This window comes from Malaya genurostris, chromosome 2 (assembly GCF_030247185.1).
Source record: "Malaya genurostris strain Urasoe2022 chromosome 2, Malgen_1.1, whole genome shotgun sequence".
Classification (NCBI taxonomy): Eukaryota; Metazoa; Arthropoda; class Insecta; order Diptera; family Culicidae; genus Malaya; species Malaya genurostris.
The window spans coordinates 176,185,103-176,208,501 of record NC_080571.1 but is presented as its reverse complement, the minus strand read 5'-3'; the positions used below and the strand labels follow the sequence as shown (position 1 = coordinate 176,208,501).

General features: G+C 41.1%; 1 protein-coding gene across 9 annotated transcripts in view; it reads left to right on the top strand.

Annotated features, from left to right (window-relative positions):
- Nucleotides 1–23,399, top strand: part of LOC131427551 (neuronal acetylcholine receptor subunit alpha-7) — a 1,487,406-nt gene that overhangs the window by 180,029 nt on the left and 1,283,978 nt on the right. For 7 of the 9 annotated variants that reach the window (XM_058590843.1, XM_058590842.1, XM_058590845.1 and 4 more), the window contains 2 exons: nt 12,765–12,904; nt 13,086–13,130. In XM_058590843.1, coding sequence (XP_058446826.1) covers nt 12,765–12,904; nt 13,086–13,130 — 185 coding nt within the window. The remainder of the gene's footprint in view (nt 1–12,764; nt 12,905–13,085; nt 13,131–23,399) is intronic. The other 2 variants (XM_058590850.1, XM_058590846.1) reach the window with 1 other exon arrangement.

The window sequence follows — 23,399 nt, the reverse complement described above, 5'->3', positions numbered from 1 at the left end:
TTGATGAACTAAAATCTAACCAGTTTACAGAGCTCACAATTCAGAAATTCGAACAAATTTATCAAACCTTACACAATTTAGCACCTTCTAGGAGACAAAGACGTTGAGACAGTCTAGGAACAGTTTGGAAGTTTATAGTAGGTAGTCCCGACGCCAATGTCCTAAAGATAATAAATTCTTCCATCAACGACCTTATTTCCAGTAACAATCAACAAGTTAGAATAAACCGAGAAAAAAAGAACTAGTATACAAAACCAAAGAAGCAATAGAGCTTTCAATCACAAAATCAACAGAAATATATTCCATTAACATTTTCCTCAATTTAGGATATTTGTCAGAAAAACTAGAACCAATCGCAGACAGCATATCATTAGCTAGAACCGGAGACCTAAATGAGAAAATTCTTAGTCAGGAGGGAGTAAACATTTTGTATCAAAATATAATCAACCAAAATATCACAGTTCATAATGTCTTGGATGCACTCAGTTATGCAGACACCACGATTGCCACGAATGGCAAGGAATTAGCTCTCATCATAAAAGCTCTCATCTTGGATAAAAGAATACTTAACAAAGTTCACATCTTTACTGTCATAGGTAACCAAAAGCAAATACATCTGATGAAAAGAAACCACCTAAGTCACGAAACTGAAAATTTCATCGTTAATACATTAAAACCTGATATATGCATGCTTCTGTGGCTCAGTCGATTAACAGAAAACCTGATATATACCAATTAGTCGAAACTAAAATCGACAATTCCAAATGAATTCCCAGCCTACTCTCTGGTGAACAAGCAGACTATAATTATACAATGAACCCGCCTGAACACGAAATCATCGTTATAAATGATGAAAACAAGAATATCTCATTCACATTAAATTGTGGAATCATCAACCGGCACATTTCTAATAACTTTCCAGGATTGCGATGTAAACATTAATAATATCAGATACTCTAACCGAATGCAGTACATAGTTAGTAAACCAATTCAGCTCCCTCTGGAAGGCCTCACAATACACAAACAATTCACCATAGCCAACCTAAGTTTAGAACACTTACTCAAGTTACACATGGAGGCCAGAAGAAAGATGGATTACATCCGATTAAATCAAACCAGTATTCAATGGCCAGTTTGGCCTGTTTTTGGGGGACTCATTTCTCTCCCATGTACGATAATAGTCATCATGGTTTTATTCAAAATTTTCTTCTGCAGATCAACCGTTTTTAAAATACAGCAAGTAACCGAGACGACATCAAACCAGGAGCCAGAGAGAGACATACAACCCAAACTTAGATCATTGACACTTAAGGAAGTGATTCGTACGGAACCTCATCTCTAAAGAGGGACGAGTTAGCAACGGAGCTACCCGAACGAGGATAGCGAGAATTGCTGACGAACACGTTAGCATCGGCGCCAATCTGGCGGGACAGACAAGAACGCTGACGGAAGATTTGGCACCTGAAGACATCGTCTATGGGAACGGAGAAAAGTTACGTCCACTAAAAAGTGCAATTTGGCATTATGAGCTGTAGATACAATTGAATTGAAGAATAAAGTTAGTTCGATTTTAGCGAGTTTAACAAGTGATTGTCTTTTTTTTTCAAAGAAATGTAGATAAGTTAACATTTAACTCGCGTAATCGTGAGCTACTCGAGCATCTCGGAGCCGCGCGATGTTGAACCGCGACGTTCGGTTTCGACATTTGGTAGCCATATCCTTGCGGGGAAAGAAGGTGCTTCTGACTGCCATTCCTCGGGAGGCCGCCGTTGTTATTCGATGCGGCATGCAGGCTGTTCGGTCCGATTACCGGTTGGTACATTGTCCAGGTAGGCATTCATATCACCGATGACAATTTTTACGTCTCTGCGTGGGCAGCCGTCAAATACTTGTTCCAGCTGCACGTAGAACGCTTCTTTCTCGTCATCGGGTCTCCCTTCGTGTGGGCGGTGCACGTTAATGATGCTGTAATTGAAAAATCGCAAAATCGGTTCAGCCATCTCTGAGAAAATTAAGCACGTTCAAATTCAACGCTTTTTGTCGGTTACGTCACTTATACAATCATATCTCCGAAACCAACAGTCTCAGTCATTTGATCTTCGAACTTGATCAATGGCCCGACAGTAGCTTTCAAACGAGCCCAAGTTTGTTAAAATCGGTTCAGCCATCTCTGAGAAAATTGAGCGCGTTCAAATATCTTCTAAAAGTGCACACACACATACACACACACACAGACATTTTCCGATCTCGTCGAACTGAGTCGAATGGTATATAACACTATGGGTCTCCGAGGCTCCGTTCGAAAGTCGGTTTTTCCAGCAATTCTAATACCTTTCTATAGAGAAAGGCAAAAATAGAGGTGATAAATAATTACCCTGAACCTAGAAATCTCAAAGAACTCCGCTCGTTCCTTGGAATGATGAGCTACTACCGAGGATTTGTAAAAGACTTTGCAAGAATTGCAAAACCTCTAAAATACCTTCTACGGGGAGAGCAATCCCGCATCGAATCGTAAAATTTGTTTGGACGAAAATGAAAAACGTTGCTTCGAGAAGTTGAAATTGTTACTATCCTCGTTCGACATTCTAATTTACCCAGACTACAAAAAAAACATTCCTTTTAACAATGGACGCATCCGATTTTTCCATCGGTGCAGTCTTAGACAGACGCTAGACACTAAAAAGGTTCAAGATAAATAGAAATAAAGAAGTAAATAAAAGTACAGTACCATGGATGCTGGAAGAAAAGTTCACAAAAATGATATAAAGATTCGAAAGATCTGACCAGGTTTACTTTTCCTCTTTACAGAGTATTCATACTATTGGAGATATTAGCAGGCGAAAAATTGGAAATCAAAAGAATGGATCATCTCCCTATAATTTTATTTCATTCAGGAACAGCTAGGATACAAATTTCAGCGCATTATTATGTACACCACTTCAATGTTACGGCCTTAAGAATACATGTAGAAAATCTCAAGATACAATTTGATGAACTAAAATCTAACCAGTTTACAGAGCTCACAATTCAGAAATTCGAACAAATTTATCAAACCTTACACAATTTAGCACCTTCTAGGAGACAAAGACGTTGAGACAGTCTAGGAACAGTTTGGAAGTTTATAGTAGGTAGTCCCGACGCCAATGTCCTAAAGATAATAAATTCTTCCATCAACGACCTTATTTCCAGTAACAATCAACAAGTTAGAATAAACCGAGAAAAAAAGAACTAGTATACAAAACCAAAGAAGCAATAGAGCTTTCAATCACAAAATCAACAGAAATATATTCCATTAACATTTTCCTCAATTTAGGATATTTGTCAGAAAAACTAGAACCAATCGCAGACAGCATATCATTAGCTAGAACCGGAGACCTAAATGAGAAAATTCTTAGTCAGGAGGGAGTAAACATTTTGTATCAAAATATAATCAACCAAAATATCACAGTTCATAATGTCTTGGATGCACTCAGTTATGCAGACACCACGATTGCCACGAATGGCAAGGAATTAGCTCTCATCATAAAAGCTCTCATCTTGGATAAAAGAATACTTAACAAAGTTCACATCTTTACTGTCATAGGTAACCAAAAGCAAATACATCTGATGAAAAAAAACCACCTAAGTCACGAAACTGAAAATTTCATCGTTAATACATTAAAACCTGATATATGCATGCTTCTGTGGCTCAGTCGATTAACAGAAAACCTGATATATACCAATTAGTCGAAACTAAAATCGACAATTCCAAATGAATTCCCAGCCTACTCTCTGGTGAACAAGCAGACTATAATTATACAATGAACCCGCCTGAACACGAAATCATCGTTATAAATGATGAAAACAAGAATATCTCATTCACATTAAATTGTGGAATCATCAACCGGCACATTTCTAATAACTTTCCAGGATTGCGATGTAAACATTAATAATATCAGATACTCTAACCGAATGCAGTACATAGTTAGTAAACCAATTCAGCTCCCTCTGGAAGGCCTCACAATACACAAACAATTCACCATAGCCAACCTAAGTTTAGAACACTTACTCAAGTTACACATGGAGGCCAGAAGAAAGATGGATTACATCCGATTAAATCAAACCAGTATTCAATGGCCAGTTTGGCCTGTTTTTGGGGGACTCATTTCTCTCCCATGTACGATAATAGTCATCATGGTTTTATTCAAAATTTTCTTCTGCAGATCAACCGTTTTTAAAATACAGCAAGTAACCGAGACGACATCAAACCAGGAGCCAGAGAGAGACATACAACCCAAACTTAGATCATTGACACTTAAGGAAGTGATTCGTACGGAACCTCATCTCTAAAGAGGGACGAGTTAGCAACGGAGCTACCCGAACGAGGATAGCGAGAATTGCTGACGAACACGTTAGCATCGGCGCCAATCTGGCGGGACAGACAAGAACGCTGACGGAAGATTTGGCACCTGAAGACATCGTCTATGGGAACGGAGAAAAGTTACGTCCACTAAAAAGTGCAATTTGGCATTATGAGCTGTAGATACAATTGAATTGAAGAATAAAGTTAGTTCGATTTTAGCGAGTTTAACAAGTGATTGTCTTTTTTTTTCAAAGAAATGTAGATAAGTTAACATTTAACTCGCGTAATCGTGAGCTACTCGAGCATCTCGGAGCCGCGCGATGTTGAACCGCGACGTTCGGTTTCGACATTTGGTAGCCATATCCTTGCGGGGAAAGAAGGTGCTTCTGACTGCCATTCCTCGGGAGGCCGCCGTTGTTATTCGATGCGGCATGCAGGCTGTTCGGTCCGATTACCGGTTGGTACATTGTCCAGGTAGGCATTCATATCACCGATGACAATTTTTACGTCTCTGCGTGGGCAGCCGTCAAATACTTGTTCCAGCTGCACGTAGAACGCTTCTTTCTCGTCATCGGGTCTCCCTTCGTGTGGGCGGTGCACGTTAATGATGCTGTAATTGAAAAATCGCATCTTGCCCAGCACTATGAAGCCAGTTCCTAGCTAGTTCGTTGTGCCACAGCCTTGGTAGAAGATAGCCTCTCGATGTCCGCTTTTCCACACCTTCTGTCCCGTCCAACAAAGCTCCTGCAGCGCTACGTCGTCGAAGTTGTGAGGATTTAGTTCGTCGTATATTCTTCTGTCGCAGCCTGCGAAACCTAGCGACTTGCAGCTCCATGTTCCATGTTTATAATCGTAGTCCTTATTTCGTCGCGTGGGTTCCGGTTGGTATTTTCTCTTGTATTATTGGTAATAAATATTTCACGGGCGGCTTATTAGGCTAACGCAAACCCCCTGTGTCGCCGGAGGATCATCGTGCTTGTTCTGTTTAACGTCCCAACTATCACTAGGACGATACCGTTGGTGGGGTTGCCACCTTGAATTTAGCTGGACGGAATGCAGCATTTCATACTCAGTTGCTGGATACCAGAACAGACGCTGTTTGAAGCCACTCCTAACATGGAGTACAGACGCTCCGACATCCTCTAAAGAGGACCCCCTTCCCTGTCAGCATACGACCAAGGTCTCACCGGGGTTGGTTACCCGATCTTTCCTATGGTTGCTCGTACCCCAGCCGGCACCGTGGGGAGGTAGGGATAGGTGTTAGTGGACAAGAGAGTAAGAACCCTACTGCGGCCTGAATATAACATTATCCAGTCGTTTACCAACCAAAATGTGTATGTGTGTATGTGTATATGTGTGTATGATTTGTGCACTAACTTTTCTCAGAGATGGCTGAACCGAATTTCACTTAGATTCAAATTACAGGTGAATTTTATTAGGATCCGACTTCCGCTTCCGGAGTTATGGGGTAAAATGTGGAAAAATTGTGAAAATATGTGCCCCAAATTTTTTCGGAGATAGCTTAACTGATTTCCAAAAACTTAGATTCAAATGAAAGCTCTTCAGGTCCCATACTAAATTCCTGAATTTAATTTGGATTTGATTTTCGGTTTCGGAGTTATGGAGAAAAGCTAGGAAACATATTTTCATTTTTTTGCACATTTTACCCCATAACTCCGGAAACAGTAGTGAGAACTAAAACTAAATTCTAGAATTTAGTATGGGACATGAAGAGCTTTCATTTGAATCTAAGTGTGTGCAAATCGATTCAGCCATCTCCGAAAATAGTTAGTGCACTTATTTTCACAATTTTTTGCACATTTTACCCCATAATTCAGGAACCGGAAGTCGGATCCAAATAGAATTCAGGAATTTTGTATGGGACCATAAGACCTTCCATTTGAATCTAAGTTTGTGCAAATCGGTTCAGCCATCTATGAGAAAAGTTAGTACAAAAAGCGTTACATACACACATACGCACATACACACACAGACATTTTGCGTCTGGGCAGCAGGGACGGGAGTTCAGGAGCTTGACGAACCCTCCCTTGTGCGAGTCGGGTGGTAGCTTGGGAGTCTTTCCTAAGCGAAAACCGTTCACACACCCGTGTGGATTACCACCATTGGCACTTCCTTCTGGAGGTGACCGGGTTTCTGGTCTCCAGACAGATCAAGAGGAGGAAGTCTAGGATATGGCGGGGGTTCAACAGTGGGCTCTGTTGGATTCCCAAAAAAAAAATCCATACATCTGCAAGTAACTCCGTACAAGCGATCTGGCACCGCTTCCAAAGTGACTTAGTCTAAACAACCGGAGTGCCAACCAGCACATTAGGATCGACGCCAGTAAGACCCTAATTATGGCAATCTGGCAGCCCATGGACGTGGACACGAGCAAGAAATACGTATATACTACATGACGCTACAGAGCTGACAGCCGTGCTATTCCACTACCCTAGTAAGAATGGGTGACACCTCTCTGAAACGGCGAGTGGGCTAATGGTACGGTTGCCCCCGTTCCGTTAAAACCTTGGCAGGCCTCCAAGTACGTTCCGACCCGCCACCCTAGCCGGTGGAAGTAAGCTCAGTTGAACATTCCTGACTAGTGCCGATCCGGAGGTAGCAGATGATATGGATGCGAGCGCATTCCTAAGGAGCAGTAGGTTGACACGTTCGCCGGTAGAAACTTTCAGTACCACGGAAACGGATAGCAGCGTCACGCAACGAGGTGGGCAACATGGACTCTTTAGAGCAAAAGGGGTAACGAGCCAAATGTCCACACCTATCGGCAGCACTAAAGAAGGGCCTTCGGTGCCTACACCGAGCAGCAGCACCACTCAAGAAGGCCTACAACTTGCGAGGCCCAAGGTGTCAATGATGGAGTTGAACAGGAAGGTCATCGAGCAGCACGAATACGTAAAGGGCCGTAGCAACGTGCACCTCGAGATTAAACTAAGGGTGTCGAGCCTCAGATATGCCGTGATGGAAGCTGATCGCGAGCACACAGCGCTGCAGAAGAGAGCAGGGTCTGCTGAAAATGCTTTGAAGCTGGCCTTGGAGCAGATGGCGGCGGTGGAAGCGTCAACCGAAAGACAGGAGACCCCGAAAGGACACAGAAATAAGAGCTCGAACAAGCGGAGTCGAGAAACACCAGGCAAGGAAGAAGACCCGAAGAAGTCAAAGAATGTTCAAGGTAGTGAGGAGTCGAGCGACGAGAGAACCAAGGGCGATTGGAACGTCGCCATAAATCGCAAGGGGAAGAAGAAAAATCAGTCCAAAAAGGAGGAAACGAAGGGGAAAAATCGGATCGAAAAGGGAAGAATACTGGCAAAAACGCCGTCCACCCCATCCGGAGAGACACATGGGAGACGCCCTGCTGGTGAAAGCAAACGACCAACAGTCGTACGCAGCAATCCTCAAGAAAGTTCGAGAAGATCCGGAGTTGAAGGAACCGGGTGAGAACGTGGTGAGAACCAGGCGCACTCAGCAAGGAGATACGCTGTTTGAACTGAAGAAGGATCCAGCGATTAAAAGTTCTGCCTACAGAGAGCAGTTCGCCCAGTCATTGGGCGACCTCGTCGGGGATGGCGGGAACGTGAAGGCTTTGTGCCAGGAAGCTACGATCGAATGCAGATACCTGGACGAGATCACAACAGTAGAGGAGCTAGGTAGTGCACTGAAGACGCAATGCTAATTGGGAGAAGAGGTTCTAACGATCCGGCTGATGAAGGGGCGCCAAGACACACAAACAGCGATGATTCGACTATCGTTGCCTGCGGCCAGCAAATTGCTGAAGATAGGCAAGGTACGAGTTGGCTGTTCGGTGTGCCCACTGAGAGTAGCCGCCCGAGTAGTAAGGATTGACAGCAAACGGGTTTTGCGATGCTTCAAGTGCATGGGCTTCGACACATGTCGGCCATCTGCAAAGGCCCAGACAGATCTGAACAATGCAGAAAATGCGGAGAGAAGGGACACATTGCGAAGGACTGCTCGCAGGCGCCAAAGTGCATGCTCTGCACTACGGAAGAAGGAAACGCCCACTCGACGGGTGGATACAAGTGCCCTGCATATAAGGAGGCGATCGCAGGTCAACAGTAATGGAGATAATTCAGATAAACCTGAATCATTGCGACACCGCACAGCAACTGTTGATGCAGTCAACAACAGAAGCAAAATGCGACGTTGCGATTATTGCAGAGCCGTATCGAGTTCCTCTCTGTAGCAACAACTGGGTGGCAGATAGTACGAGAACAACTGCTATACATGTGACTGGAATATTACCTATTCAGGAAGTGGTTGCAGGCACGTACGAAGGTTTCGTCATCGCCAAATTCAACGGCAACGGCTGCTATGCACCCCAAGGTGGACAGCGGAGAAATTCGATCGGATGCTGGAGGAGTTAACCAACAATCTGGTTGGAAGCAGGCCAGTACTGATCGGTGGAGACTTCAATGCGTGGGCCGTGGAGTGGGGTAGCAGGCTAACCAACGCTAGAGGTTACAGCTTGCTGGAAGCGCTAGCGAAGTTGGAGGTACAACTGTGCAACGCTGGCACCGTTAGCACATTCAGGAAAGACGGGCGGGAGTCGATCATCGACATTACCTTCTGTAGCCCATCGCTGGCGCGCAACATGAACTGGAGAGTAAGCGAAGAGTACACCCATAATGATCACCAGGTGGTCTGCTACAGCGTTGGCCAACGGAACCCCACGGCCATACAGGGAAGCAGAACATGCGAGCGAAAGTGGAAGACGAAGGCCTTCGACAAGGACCTCTTCGTCGAAGCACTCCGTGCGAACAGCGACACTCCAGACATGCGGTAGAGCTGCCAAGAGTGTTTATAAGGGCATGCGACGCTACAATGCCACGAAAACGGGAGCCAAGGTGCAGACGGCGTCCTACACATTGGTGGAATGAGACACTCGGCACCCTCCGTGCTGCCTGCCTAAGAGCCAGAAGACGCTACCAGAGGGCAAGAATCCTCCCGGATAGAGAGGAGCGGAAGTTGGCGTTTCAGGAGGCCAGAGCCGCATTTAAAAAGGAGATAATTGTGAGCAAGTCGAACTGCCACAAGGAGCTATGCAGAGAAGCCGACGCAAACCCCTGGGGTAACGCGTACCGAGTCGTGATGGCGAAGATCAAAGGTCCAGCGACGCCAGCCGAAATGTGCCCAGATAAGCTGAAGATAATCGTAGAGGGTCTCTTTCCGAAGCATGACCCAACGACGTGGCCACCAACACCGTATGGTGAGGAAGACGAAGGTAGTGCGGAAGCTCGGCAGGTCTCCAATGCCGAGTTAGAAGCAGTGGCGAAAAACCTGAAAGTGAACAAAACTTCGGGTCCGGACGGGATCCCCAACGTGGCGTTGAAATCGGCGGTCCTGGCCTACCCCGATATGTTCAGGTCGGCGATGTAGAAATGTTTGGAAGAAGGCCACTTCCCAGACATTTGGAAAGTACAGAAACTGGTTTTACTGCCAAAGCCAGGAAAACCGCCGGGGGATCCAGCATCGTATAGACCGATATGCCTGCTGGACACACTTGGGAAGCTGCTGGAGAAGGTCATCCTTAACAGGGTAGAGCCGTTTACAAAAGGAGAGAATGGACTGTCACGGTTGCAGTTCGGATTTCGGAAGGAAAAGTCGACGGTGGATGCTATCCGGACGGTCCTAGAGAGGGCCGAGAAGGCGTCCAAACTGAAGAGGAGAGGAAACCGGTACTGCGCCGTAATCACAATTGACATCAAGAACGCGTTCAATAGCGCCAGCTGGGAGGCTATCGCCGTAGCGCTGCATAGAATGCGGGTTCCAGACTATCTGTGTCGGATCTTGAAAAGCTACTTCCAGAACAGAGTCTTGGTGTACGACACTGAAGCTGGACAGAGGAGGATGAATGTGTCGGCGGGAGTTCCACAAGGTTCCATCCTCGAACCAACGCTGTGGAACGCTATGTACAACGGAGTGCTTACGCTGCAGCTACCCACAGGAGTCGTGCTCGTGGGTTTCGCGGACGATATCGTTTTATCAGTAACAGGCGAGACGCCGGAGGAGGTAGAAATGTTGGCAGTAGAATCGATCGGCATCATCGAAAACTGGATGCATGGAATCAAGCTGAAGATAGCCCACCACAAAACGGAGGTGCTATTGTTGAGCAACTGCAAGGCAGTGCAGCGAGTGGAAATCTCCGTCGGAGAACACGTAATAGCATCGAAGCGACAACTGAAGCATCTGGGTGTGATGATCGACGATCGGCTAAACTTTAACAGCCACGTCGACTACGCCTACGAAAAGGCGGCGAAGGCGATCAACGCACTGTCAAGGATTATGCCAAACACCGGTGGTCCAAGAAGCAGCAAGAGGCGGCTGCTGGCGAGTGTGTCATCTTCCATACTGCGGTACGGAGTTCCAGCCTGGGGTGCGGCGCTAAAAACCAAGCGAAATCGGGTGAAGCTAAACAGTGCGTTCCGGCTCATGGCCATGCGAGTAGCGAGCGCATATAGAACGATATCGTCGGAGGCAGTTTGTGTGATTGCAGGGATGATCCCAATCTGCATCACATTGGAGGAGGATATCGAGTGCTACGTGCGGAGGACGACCAGGCAAGTGAGAACGTTAGTGCGAACGGCCTCAATGGCAAAGTGGCAACAGGAATGGGATTCAACGGAGAAAGGGAGATGGACCCATCGGCTCATCCCTAATGTGTCGACCTGGGTGAACCGGAAGCATGGAGAAGTGAACTTCCACCTAACCCAGTTTTTGTCTGGTCATGGCTGTTTTAGGCAGTACCTACATCGGTTGGGCCATGCCGCTTCGTCCTTCTGCCCGGAGTGCGTGACTGTTGAGGAGACACCGGAGCACGTAGTGTTCATTTGCCCCAGATTCGAGGCGATAAGAAGATCGATGCCGGCATTAAATGTAGAAAACGTTGTCGATGAGATGTGCCGCACTGAGGAGACGTGGAACGCGATCAGCAGGGCAGTTACAAAAATGCTAACGGAGTTACAGAGAAAGTGGAGAAGCGACCAGCAAGCTGGGATCGCTTGAAGAGTTTGAGCAATACGGTAAGTGCATGAGCACGGATTAGAAGCGACCAAAAGTGCATGAGCACAGCAATAGAAGACTGCAGGAGCACATTGCCCCCCCTGAAACAGTCGCATCTGTGGTACCAGGGGGATCGAGGCATGTAGCTGTAGCTGAGTTTTTCCAATCGGTTTTCTCTGCTGAGGGAGGTTGGGAGGAAAAAAAAGACATTTTGCGTACTCGAGTACTGAATCGAATGGTATATGACACTCGGCCTTCCGGGCCTAGTTTCTAAAGTCGGTTTTCACAGTGATTGCATAACTTTTCTATACGAGAAAGGCAAAAATTCTAAATCGACCTCAAATTTTCTCCAATTGACAGTAGACGGCCAAGCAAACCAATTTCGGTTATTTTTTCAAAAATCGAAGAAAATTATGTTGAAGAATACCACAGTATTATATATGATAGTATGATTGATATCAGAAAGGCATCATTACACCACTAGGTCAATTAAAACAAGTTCGCAGACGATATCGTGCTAGCAGTTTTCGAGAATCCACCGAAGAGGTCGAACTGAACGCACTCGACCAGCATAGTGCGTAGCAGGAAGCTGAAACTAGCACATCATAGAACAGAGATGATGGTGGTAAATAATAAAAAATTAGAGCTAGAAGCGTCGGCACATTCTGGTGATTGCATGATCCCCTCCAAGAGATCACTGTAGAAATTGAATGTGATGCTTGACCACAAGCTCAGTTTCGGCAAGCACGTTCAATACGTGTGCTTCAATGGTGATTGTGGCGCTCTCGCCAATGATAGCCATCAGCTTGCCGGTGAGCTCCAGTAAATGTAGGTTACTCACTTCCGTGTGGAACGTAACGCACAATTGCTAGAGCGAACAGATAGACTGATGTGTCTTCGCGTGATCGGTGCATACCGTACGGTATCTGGAGACGAAGCCTGTCTAGTGGAGAAATTCCAGATCGAGGGCATCTGGAAGTGGAACTGGAGTGCAGAACTACAAACGGCAGCCGATACTTCCGACCGCTAAACTAGACGTAGGCCGACCGCTAAACTAAACGTAGGCTAGATTCTTTGTCGGGGACTACCCGAGTAAAAGCCACAGCACTGAAGTCGACTCGTCGGGGCGCCACTGAACTGGAAGCCATGCTCCAACCGGTCTCACAGGACCGACCTCGGCACCACTGCTGTTGCTAGAAAAATTAAACTAGTGAAGTACCGCTCAGATTTTGAAAGTAACGATGCTTCATACTCACCCGTTTGGAGTCGGACACGATGAATTTCTAAAGAAACCACCCCATCGTGTCCATCTTTTTCTTTTCTTTGGTTTACTACATAATTAGATACAAACTAAAAGTAAGCCGTCTTATCTATTACTAAATTTCAGATAGCTTACAAGGACCGCACGAAAAACGACTACTGAATCATCTTCTGGCAACGTATAATACTTTAGAACGTCCTGTGGCTAATGAATCTGAGTCTTTGGAGGTGAAGTTTGGATTAACTTTACAGCAGATTATAGACGTGGTAAGTTCACAAAACACTAATAATTTAACCAGACATAATATTTGTACACTAAACATTAGGGCAACATACTACTTTTCAGAATATATTGTTGTTGATGAATTTTGCAACAATCCAAATGTGGTTATAATTCTTTGACTAAGTTTCCAACGTACAAACTAAACAAATTTACATGTATTTTTAGGATGAGAAGAATCAAATTCTCACCACAAACGCGTGGTTAAATTTGGTAAGTGGCATGTACCCGGTATAGACAGCGACTAAAGTTACATTTTTGAACCTCATTCGTTGTTACAATTATGAAATATTATTTAACGGCATTCTTGTAAATTAAACAAAAGATCATTTCTAACGATCCAGTAATTACATGTTAATATTCATTACTATACGTTTGTAATTTAGAGCAATCCCAAAAATTAACTCCAGATAAGATTACGATTTTAGATATAGAAAAATGTATGATAAGCGCACATATCTATTTCGATTTTTATTTAGGGGTTAGCCAAATTTTGTGCTAGGGCACATAACCGTTTTTATTATTTTTACGTTTCGTCTTTGACTCATCAGTGCAGAGCAGTTCAAAATGAACTGCTTAGTGCTAAACTCGGTAGTTCAATTTGAACCGCTAAGCAGACGTAAAGTTTCTGCTACTTACAGAACACTTTTTGTTTTGCAACAAAGTGCAATGTCTTTTCTGACGTGCCGAACGAAAACGTGTTTTCGACTATTTCTGGCCGATGCAGGTATGGTCATTTAGGGGTTAGCCAAATTTTGTGCTAGGGCACATAACCGTTTTTATTATTTTTACGTTTCGTCTTTGACTCATCAGTGCAGAGCAGTTCAAAATGAACTGCTTAGTGCTAAACTCGGCAGTTCAATTTGAACCGCTAAGCAGACGTAAAGTTTCTGCTACTTACAGAACACTTTTTGTTTTGCAACAAAGTGCAATGTCTTTTCTGACGTGCCGAACGAAAACGTGTTTTCGACTATTTCTGGCCGATGCAGGTATGGTCATTTAGGGGTTAGCCAAATTTTGTGCTAGGGCACATAACCGTTTTTATTATTTTTACGTTTCGTCTTTGACTCATCAGTGCAGAGCAGTTCAAAATGAACTGCTTAGTGCTAAACTCGGCAGTTCAATTTGAACCGCTAAGCAGACGTAAAGTTTCTGCTACTTACAGAACACTTTTTGTTTTGCAACAAAGTGCAATGTCTTTTCTGACGTGCTGAACGAAAACGTGTTTTCGACTATTTCTGGCCGATGCAGGTATGGTCATTTAGGGGTTAGCCAAATTTTGTGCTAGGGCACATAACCGTTTTTATTATTTTTACGTTTCGTCTTTGACTCATCAGTGCAGAGCAGTTCAAAATGAACTGCTTAGTGCTAAACTCGAGTCAGAAAAGACATTGCACTTTGTTGCAAAACAAAAAGTGTTCTGTAAGTAGCAGAAACTTTCTGTCTGCTTAGCGGTTCAAATTGAACTGCCGAGTTTAGCACTAAGCAGTTCATTTTGAACTGCTCTGCACTGATGAGTCAAAGACGAAACGTAAAAATAATAAAAACGGTTATGTGCCCTAGCACAAAATTTGGCTAACCCCTAAATGACCATACCTGCATCGGCCAGAAATAGTCGAAAACACGTTTTCGTTCGGCACGTCAGAAAAGACATTGCACTTTGTTGCAAAACAAAAAGTGTTCTGTAAGTAGCAGAAACTTTACGTCTGCTTAGCGGTTCAAATTGAACTGCCGAGTTTAGCACTAAGCAGTTCATTTTGAACTGCTCTGCACTGATGAGTCAAAGACGAAACGTAAAAATAATAAAAACGGTTATGTGCCCTAGCACAAAATTTGGCTAACCCCTAAATGACCATACCTGCATCGGCCAGAAATAGTCGAAAACACGTTTTCGTTCGGCACGTCAGAAAAGACATTGCACTTTGTTGCAAAACAAAAAGTGTTCTGTAAGTAGCAGAAACTTTACGTCTGCTTAGCGGTTCAAATTGAACTGCCGAGTTTAGCACTAAGCAGTTCATTTTGAACTGCTCTGCACTGATGAGTCAAAGACGAAACGTAAAAATAATAAAAACGGTTATGTGCCCTAGCACAAAATTTGGCTAACCCCTAAATGACCATACCTGCATCGGCCAGAAATAGTCGAAAACACGTTTTCGTTCGGCACGTCAGAAAAGACATTGCATTTTGTTGCAAAACAAAAAGTGTTCTGTAAGTAGCAGAAACTTTACGTCTGCTTAGCGGTTCAAATTGAACTGCCGAGTTTAGCACTAAGCAGTTCATTTTGAACTGCTCTGCACTGATGAGTCAAAGACGAAACGTAAAAATAATATTTCGATTTGTTCTTACGCTTCGTCTTCCACTCATCGTTGTGTTAGCAGTTTATATTGAACTGCAAGCTAGATTCAGCGATTAAAATAAACCGCCAAACAAACTTTAGCTAATGCTATTTGAAAAACTTTTCTCGCTATCGCACCGAAGTTCAATGTCTAAACTGACGTCTCGAATGAAACAAGTTTCGGCCTAATGGCCGAATATATTATAGGAATTTGAGAGGTTGAAAATAACCTCCAACTTAATGCTCAGTGCACATAACTAATTTATTTTGCTTATACGTTTCGTTTTTGACTCATAAGTGCGTCAGCAGTTTATATTGAGCTCATAACTAGTCACAGCCCAGTCAGTATTGCACAGTCGTTCGCACCGCACGCGTATAGCTCTTGGCTCCTGGAATTTTTTTCTGGCTACCTAGAGTTTCATTGATTCAAGGCTTCAGCCTTTTTCAAGGCTACCTGAATCACTAACAGACTTTTTAAAGACTAACAATTAGTCAGCCTTTCTCAAGGTTATACAAAGGGTGATATTCTAATATAATCAGTCTTTCACAAGACTAAGAAATTAATCAGCCTTTTCTAAGGCTAACTATTCAAAAAACTATTCTTCGAACTAATCAGTCTTCATTAGGACGAACACAAAATCAGTTTTTTTCAAGACTTTTACAAACTGGGATTCTCATCGAAGACTAATTTAGTCTAGTTAATTTAATTTCAATCATTTCAAAAATGCCTGCGTCCAACCGGAAGGGCAACAAGCCTAAGGCTAAAAAAATTCAATACGGAATAAATCACAATCCGTTATTCAACATTTTCCTAATAACATTCACGATCTTATAGAATCTGAATGTAGAAATAAAAGACAACGGACGGACTTCCCTTCCGTTGATTCTTTGCCGTTTAACAATATTTACGAGTTTTTGCAATGACTGAGCGGAAATAAATATTGGAGAAGCCAAGTGAAAGAAAAACTAACAGAAAAGATGATTTTTTTGGAAAAAGATACTCTCAGAGACAGGACTCGAACCTGCGTTCTTATGCATTCCGTGCATACGCGCTACCATTTCGCCACTCTGATCTTGCTTTAGCCACACTAAAACTCACAGACATAGTAGCAACGTACATCGAACATGGTCTACATCCTGGCCGTCACCCGACCGATACTTTATATCCAAACATCTTCTCTGTCCATCAAACACTAGTCCTCTCGCTTTATACCTATTTCTCCGATCAAGCATTGAGTAGGAGAGTGTATTTATAATCGCATGTCGCCTTCTTTAATGGTGCCAGTCGCTGGCTGGACATCATCTTTTCTGTTAGTTTTTCTTTCACTTGGCTTCTCCAATATATATATTTCCGCTCAGTCATTGCAAAAACTGAACTTAGTCATGGCGGCTTTACGTCAAACTAAAATTAATAAATCGTTAAAAACAATTGCGGTTTGATTTTCCGTAAAAATCTGCTTCTGGTAGGAAAGGGCAGACAATCAATACAACCTTCATAGGGGTCTGTCGCTGACGATGTCCAGCCAGCGACTGGCACCATTAAAGAAGGCGACAAGCGATTATAAATACACTCTCCTACTCAATGCTTGATCGGAGAAATAGGTATAAAGCGAGAAGACTAGTGTTTGATGGACAGAGAAGATGTTTGGATATAAGGTATCGGTCGGGTGACGGCCAGGATGTAGACCATGTTCGATGTACGTTGCTACTATGTCTGTGAATTTTAGTGTGGCTAAAGCAAGATCAGAGTGGCGAAATGGTAGCGCGTATGCACGGAATGTAAAAGAACGCAGGTTCGAGTCCTGTCTCTGAGCGTATCTTTTTCCAAAAAATTCATCTTTTCTGTTAGTTTTTCTTTCACTTGGCTTCTCCAATATATATTTCCGCTCAGTCATTGCAAAAACTGAACTTAGTCATGGCGGCTTTACGTCAAACTAAAATTAATAAATCGTTAATATTTACGAGATTCTTCCTGAATCCGACTCAAGCGACATAGAAGAAAATTCTTCTAGAATTCCCAAAATGGACCCTTGTCGTTCTGGAAAGAAACAACAGTCTATTTCACTAGTGACGGTGATGATTTCCGACTTCAAAGCATTCCGTAGTGAGCTTTCTACTTTTCTCCCGGAAGTAAAAGTCTCATTTCAAATCGGATGAAGAGGAGAATGTCGAGTCTTGGTTGATGGATTGGAAGATTATTAACGTCTTATCCGATATTTGTCCGAGAAACTTCATAAATTTTATTCATATGATATACAATCAGACAGACCCTTCAAGGCTCATTGTCATAATGGATATACGGTGTTTGAATTGTGATAATTCGCATTCAAAAGACGTTTGTCCAATGAATGAAACCATTGATAAATTTTCATGTTCAAATTGCGATGGAAATCATAAATCCAATAATTTGAAATGTCGTGTCAGGGAAAAAATTTTAAACGATCTTTCGCTTAGACAACAAGTCAAATCAACGACCTTAAATTTACAGAACATACCTGAAAATCAAAAAACCGTTACAAATACCACGACTAATTTATTTCTTCGAATGTAAAACAAAAAACAGGTACGCCTGCCAATTAGTCTTCTAACGAAAACAATTCATTGACAGGTAGATCGACCGTGTCATCATCTTCTTCTAATGACAGTTACGACAACTACCTCTTAATTTTTCTAATGTAAGTAATCAAAATATAGGAACGCCTTCCAGTTCATCTTCTAACGAAAACAATTTATTAATAGGTAGATCGGTAAAATCAGCTTCTTCTAATGGCAGTTACACTAGTATAACTGGTAGACATCTACCTACCAATATTCCTTCAATGCCATTCGCTTCTATAAACGAAGTCGATTTAGACGATATAACTGAAAATAAAATGTTCTACCTACAAGATCAACTTTTTCAAATGATCATCCGAATGAATTTTGAAGCTTTTCAAATTGGATGACAATTCGCAAATAATATTATAAAGAATTTAAAACTCAACAGTGATGTTAAATAATTATTTGAATATTTTAAATTTGAATGCTCGATCTTTAAAATCGAGTGATGATGAATTCTATAATTTTCTCAAAGTTCACAAAATTCAAATAGCCATTATGACAGAAACAGTTCTTAAACCAAATGTCAAATTGAAAATCATTCCAAATTATGTGATTCATCGATTGGGCAGGTTTGCTGGAATGGGTGGCCTAGTTGAAAGTTTTGTCCACCGGCAAATTAAACATTGAATTTTAATTTCTTTCAATACTAATATTATTGAAAGCTTGGGAATCGAAGTTGAAACCATTCATGGAATTTATTTCATCGCTGGAGTATATTTGCCATTCCAATGCACCGGTAAACAATTGAATTTCTTTAAAGACGATTTGCAAAAACTCACAAGATATCGACCGAAATTTTTCGTAATAGGGGACTTAAATGCTAAGCATGTCCAGTGGAATTGTATGCAAAATAACCGTAATGGAAAAATACTTCATAATCAACTCTCAGCTGGTTACTTCACAGTTCTTCATCCCAGTAATCCGAATTACTTCTCTTCCGTGAAAAATCCTTCTACAATTGATCTTTTTCTAACAGATCAAAGTCACATTTGTAGTGAACCGACTACACATGCTGACTTTGACTCAGATCATCTTCCTGTAACATTCAGACTTTCCAACGAAGCTATAATTAATCCAATTAGTTCTATATTCAACTATCATAGGGCTAATTGGTTGGATTACAGATCTCATATTGAAAATCATGTGGATCATGAAACTATTTTAGAAAATTCTGCGGACATCGACACAGCAATTGATAATTTGAATCATCATTTTAGTTCCTAAAGCTCAAACTAAATTAAATTCTCCTATCATCAATGACAATCTTCAACTGCTCATTTGGCTGAAAAATGTTCGTCGACGACAATATCAACGTTCTCGTGATCCTGTTATGAAAAACACAGTTGAGGGTTTACAAAAACAAATTAAACATTGATTTACTATTTAGCGAAATGAAAATTTCTCTAAAGAAGTTGAACAAATTAAACCTTATTCTAAACCTTTCTGGAAACTTTCTAAGGTTCTTAAGAAATCTTAGAAACCAATTCCTGTTCTCAAAAAAGGAAATCAAATACTTCGTACAAATTACGAAATATCTCAAAAACTTGCTCAGCAGTTCGAGAGTGTCCATAATTTTAATTTGAACGTTGTGAGTCCTATTGAAAATGCAGTCTCACTGAAATATGATCATATTTCAACTCAAGTGTTATTACAAGATGACATTATTGATTTTGATGAAATTGAGTCAATCATTAAGAAACTTAAAAAACATGAAGGCTCCTGGTAATGATGGAATTTTTAATATTCTTATTAAGAACCCTCCCGTTGTTGCCTTGAGACTCTTGGTTAAAATTTTCAACAAGTGTTTTTTATTAGCTTGCTTCCCAAAAAGACGGAAAACGCTAAAGTAATTCCTATCCTCAAATCTGATAAAAACCCAGCAGAAACATCAAGTTATCAATTGGCTTACTGTCTTCTATCAGTAAACTTTTTGAAAAAAATATCTTGTTGAGAATGGTGTCTTATATAAATGAGAATTTAATTTTTTTTACAAGAGAAGTTTGGATTTCGTCATGAACATTCTACTACTCATTAACTTGTAAGAGTAGCGAACATGATAAAAGCCAATAAATCTTCTGGATTATCCACTGGAGTTGCTCTTCTAGACATAGAAAAAGCATTCGAAAGTTTTTTGCACAAAACTTTAATAGCAAAAATGTCTAAATTCCAGTTCTCTATTTATTTGATTCAAATGATTCGAAATTATTTAACTGATCGTACTCTTCAGGTTAGGTATCAGAATTGTAAATCTGAATTGCTACCCGAACGAGCAAGTGTCCCGCAGGGTTCGAGTAATCTTGTATAATATTCTCGCTTCTGATCTTCGAAATCTACCCGTTGGTTGTCAGAAATCGCTATTCTGTGCCGACACAAGTCTTTTAGCCACAGGTGGAAATCTAAAAGTGATCTCAAGCCGCCTACAAAGAAGTTTATATTTTCAATGATTATCTGTCAAAATGGAAAATTAAACCAAATGCAGCAAAAACGCAATTAACTATTATTCCTCATAAGTCAAGATTTACTTTTCTAAAACCAAACAATAATCACATTATCAAATTGAATCGCTTGGAATTTACATGGTCAGATCAAGCAAAATAGTAACGTATGATCAAAGAACTCACTTTCAAGGATCACGTTGAAAGAATCCAGCAAATGTTGATATCCTCTCATAAACAGAAATTCTAAGCTCTGTCTAAAAAACAAATTAATAATTTATAAACAAATTTTCAGACCAGCTATACTTTATGCAGTACCAATTTGGTCAAGTTGTTGTTCCACCAAGAAGAAAACGCTTCAAAGGATTCAGAATAAAATTCTGAAAATGATTTTGAAGCGTCTTCCCTGGTTTAGTACAAATGAGTTAAACAGACTCACTAATATAGAACCATTAGATGTAATGCCACATAATATTATAAGCAAATTCCGACAAAAATCGATTCAACCTTCATTTGAATCGATTCGCTATCTGTATTATATAAGTTCATTTTCTCCATTACATAATACAAGTAGGTTTACAATTTTCCCTACACAAAAATCACAGAATAGCTGAAGCAAATGATGTCTTCATGGTAATAACCAAATTATGTATATAATAGGGCTTAAAAGTCACCACTTGTGGATGAACAACCAATTCAAATCTTAATAATTTAATTTTAACTCATATTCCAATAAATAGTTATTAAAAAATAAGCTAGTTACAGCAGTTATATTTAAACTACTAAGCAAACGTTAAGTTAGTGCTATTTGATAAACATTTTTCGCTATTGCACCGAAGTGCAAAATTTAAACTGACGTCTCGAACGAAACATGTTTCGGTCTGCTGGTCATTCAGAATTTTGGAATTTAAGAGATTGAAAACAACCCCTAACGTAAAGCAAAGTGCACATAACCATTTTGATTTGTTCCCACGCTTAGTCTTCAACTCACAATGCACTGATGAGTCGAAGACGAAACATGGTAGGAAATTAAAATGGTTACGTCTAGTTAGTAGTTCAATGGTTATGTCCACTTAGCAAACATAAGATATTATTTTAAACTTCTCAAATTAACATGATTTGATCAGATACCAGGTTGAAATTTGTTTCGTTGGAGACGTCAGTTTAAACATTGCAGTTCGGTGCAGTAGCCAGTGTTTTACGAGTAACATAAACTTTACGCCTGCTTTGTGATTTATATTGAACCGCTGGGTGTAGCTAGTATTTTAATATAAACTTCTAACACACTGATGAGTCCAAGACGAAACGTAAAAACAAAACAGAAAAGACATGAACATGATCGACTTTTGTCTATGTGGATGAAGCTTTTCACACGAGGCTAGCATGGTAAACTATTTGTTTTGCAAAGATGGAAAGCCCAATGCGACTCAAGATTAATCCTTCAAAAGGTAGATGTGCTTTTGCATGTACTTTTTCAAATTGATTCAAGTCAGTAACTATTATTATTTTTTACTGATAATTTTCCACGAACTCAAAAAACGAGAAGAAAAAATACTATTCGAAAAAAATCGCATTGTTTCATTTCCAATCGTATATTAAAACCAACATTCGACCTGAAATATATTAGTGGTTTTTTGAAACCATTTGTCTCGTAAGGAAAAATAATTCCTTAAGCTTAATAATTTCTTCGCAATTTTTTTTTTTGACTTATCGTATGATAGCTCAAAATAGCTAGAGCTCAAATGACGATGACCTTGCCAAGAAATAAACTATTGTAATCCACCTTGTGGTGTAATTATTAACGTTTTATTAGAAATTGATGCAAGTTCCGATAGAGTTTTTGAGAATCTATTTCCAGAGCTGGAACCCGGAGACCGTCACAGCCGAAGAAAGTTTTTGCGACCATCAAATAGCGCGGCCTACAAGTTCAAATAGTTATAAAATCTTCCTTGAAAATTTCGTACTTGTCCGTGTTGTAAATTTTATGACGATTAGACATTTTGAACAACATAAAAAGTTACAGCGAAAAAAACTTTTCCATTCATAGGTTGAATACAAAGACAAACACAAATCGATGCTTTCCAAACCGGAAACAGGGGACTGGTTGTCTTAAAGTAAGATTATATATTCGCCAACTAGCAAGATCTGCCAACTAGACAATTTTCCAGCAAGTTTTATAAAAATTTGCACCAGATTTTCCGATTCAATTTTGGAAGAATAGTCATGAAATTTAACATTATTGACTTATCCCGCTGTAATATCGAAAGTCCAAAGACCTTTTAAGAAATTTTTATTTGCATCTTTGTTTGTGGGTTTTTTGTTGGTTTTTTTTTTTGGTTAAGATACCTTCTTGAAGATTGAACGCTCATTTTTCATAGATTAGCACATATGACATTGTAATTCTTGAACCGGAATTCGGATAAAGATTAAACTCAATAGTAGGATATGGTATTAGAAGACCTTTTGTTTGAATTGAAGTTTGTGATAATCGATTCGGCCATCTCTGAGAAAAACGAGTAACTATTTTTCACATTTTAAGTGCATATTACCCTGTAATTCCGAAACCTAAAGTCGGATCGAGATAAAATCGGGAAACTAATTGGGATCGACAGTTGTTGGTGGAATTGGGCTTGGCTCTGCTCATCCGCAGTCTCGTTACTCCATCGTAGCTGATGTGTGTAGCGATGAACTGGTCCGGCGGTATTCACAGTGATTGCATAGTCTTCCTATTTAAAAAAGGGAAAACGTCTATATCGTTCATTAGTCTCAAACACAACCACACCCATTTCTAGTATACAAAAAAGGCGGGTGGGTAGTGTCAGAGACATAACCGGATGGACGTGAATATGAATAATGCCCTCTCAGTCGGTGTTGAACAGTCGTTCGCACCACACGCGTATAGCTCTTGGCTCCTGGAATTTTCTTCTGGCTACCTAGAGTTTCATTGGTTCAAGGCTTCAGTCTTATTCAAGGCTACCTGAATCACTAACAGTCTTTTTAATGACTAACAATTAGTCAGCCTTTCTCATGGCTATACAGAGTGTTATTCTAACGTAATCAGTCTTTTTCAAGAATAAGGAATTAATCAGCCTTTTTAAGGCCAGCTATTCA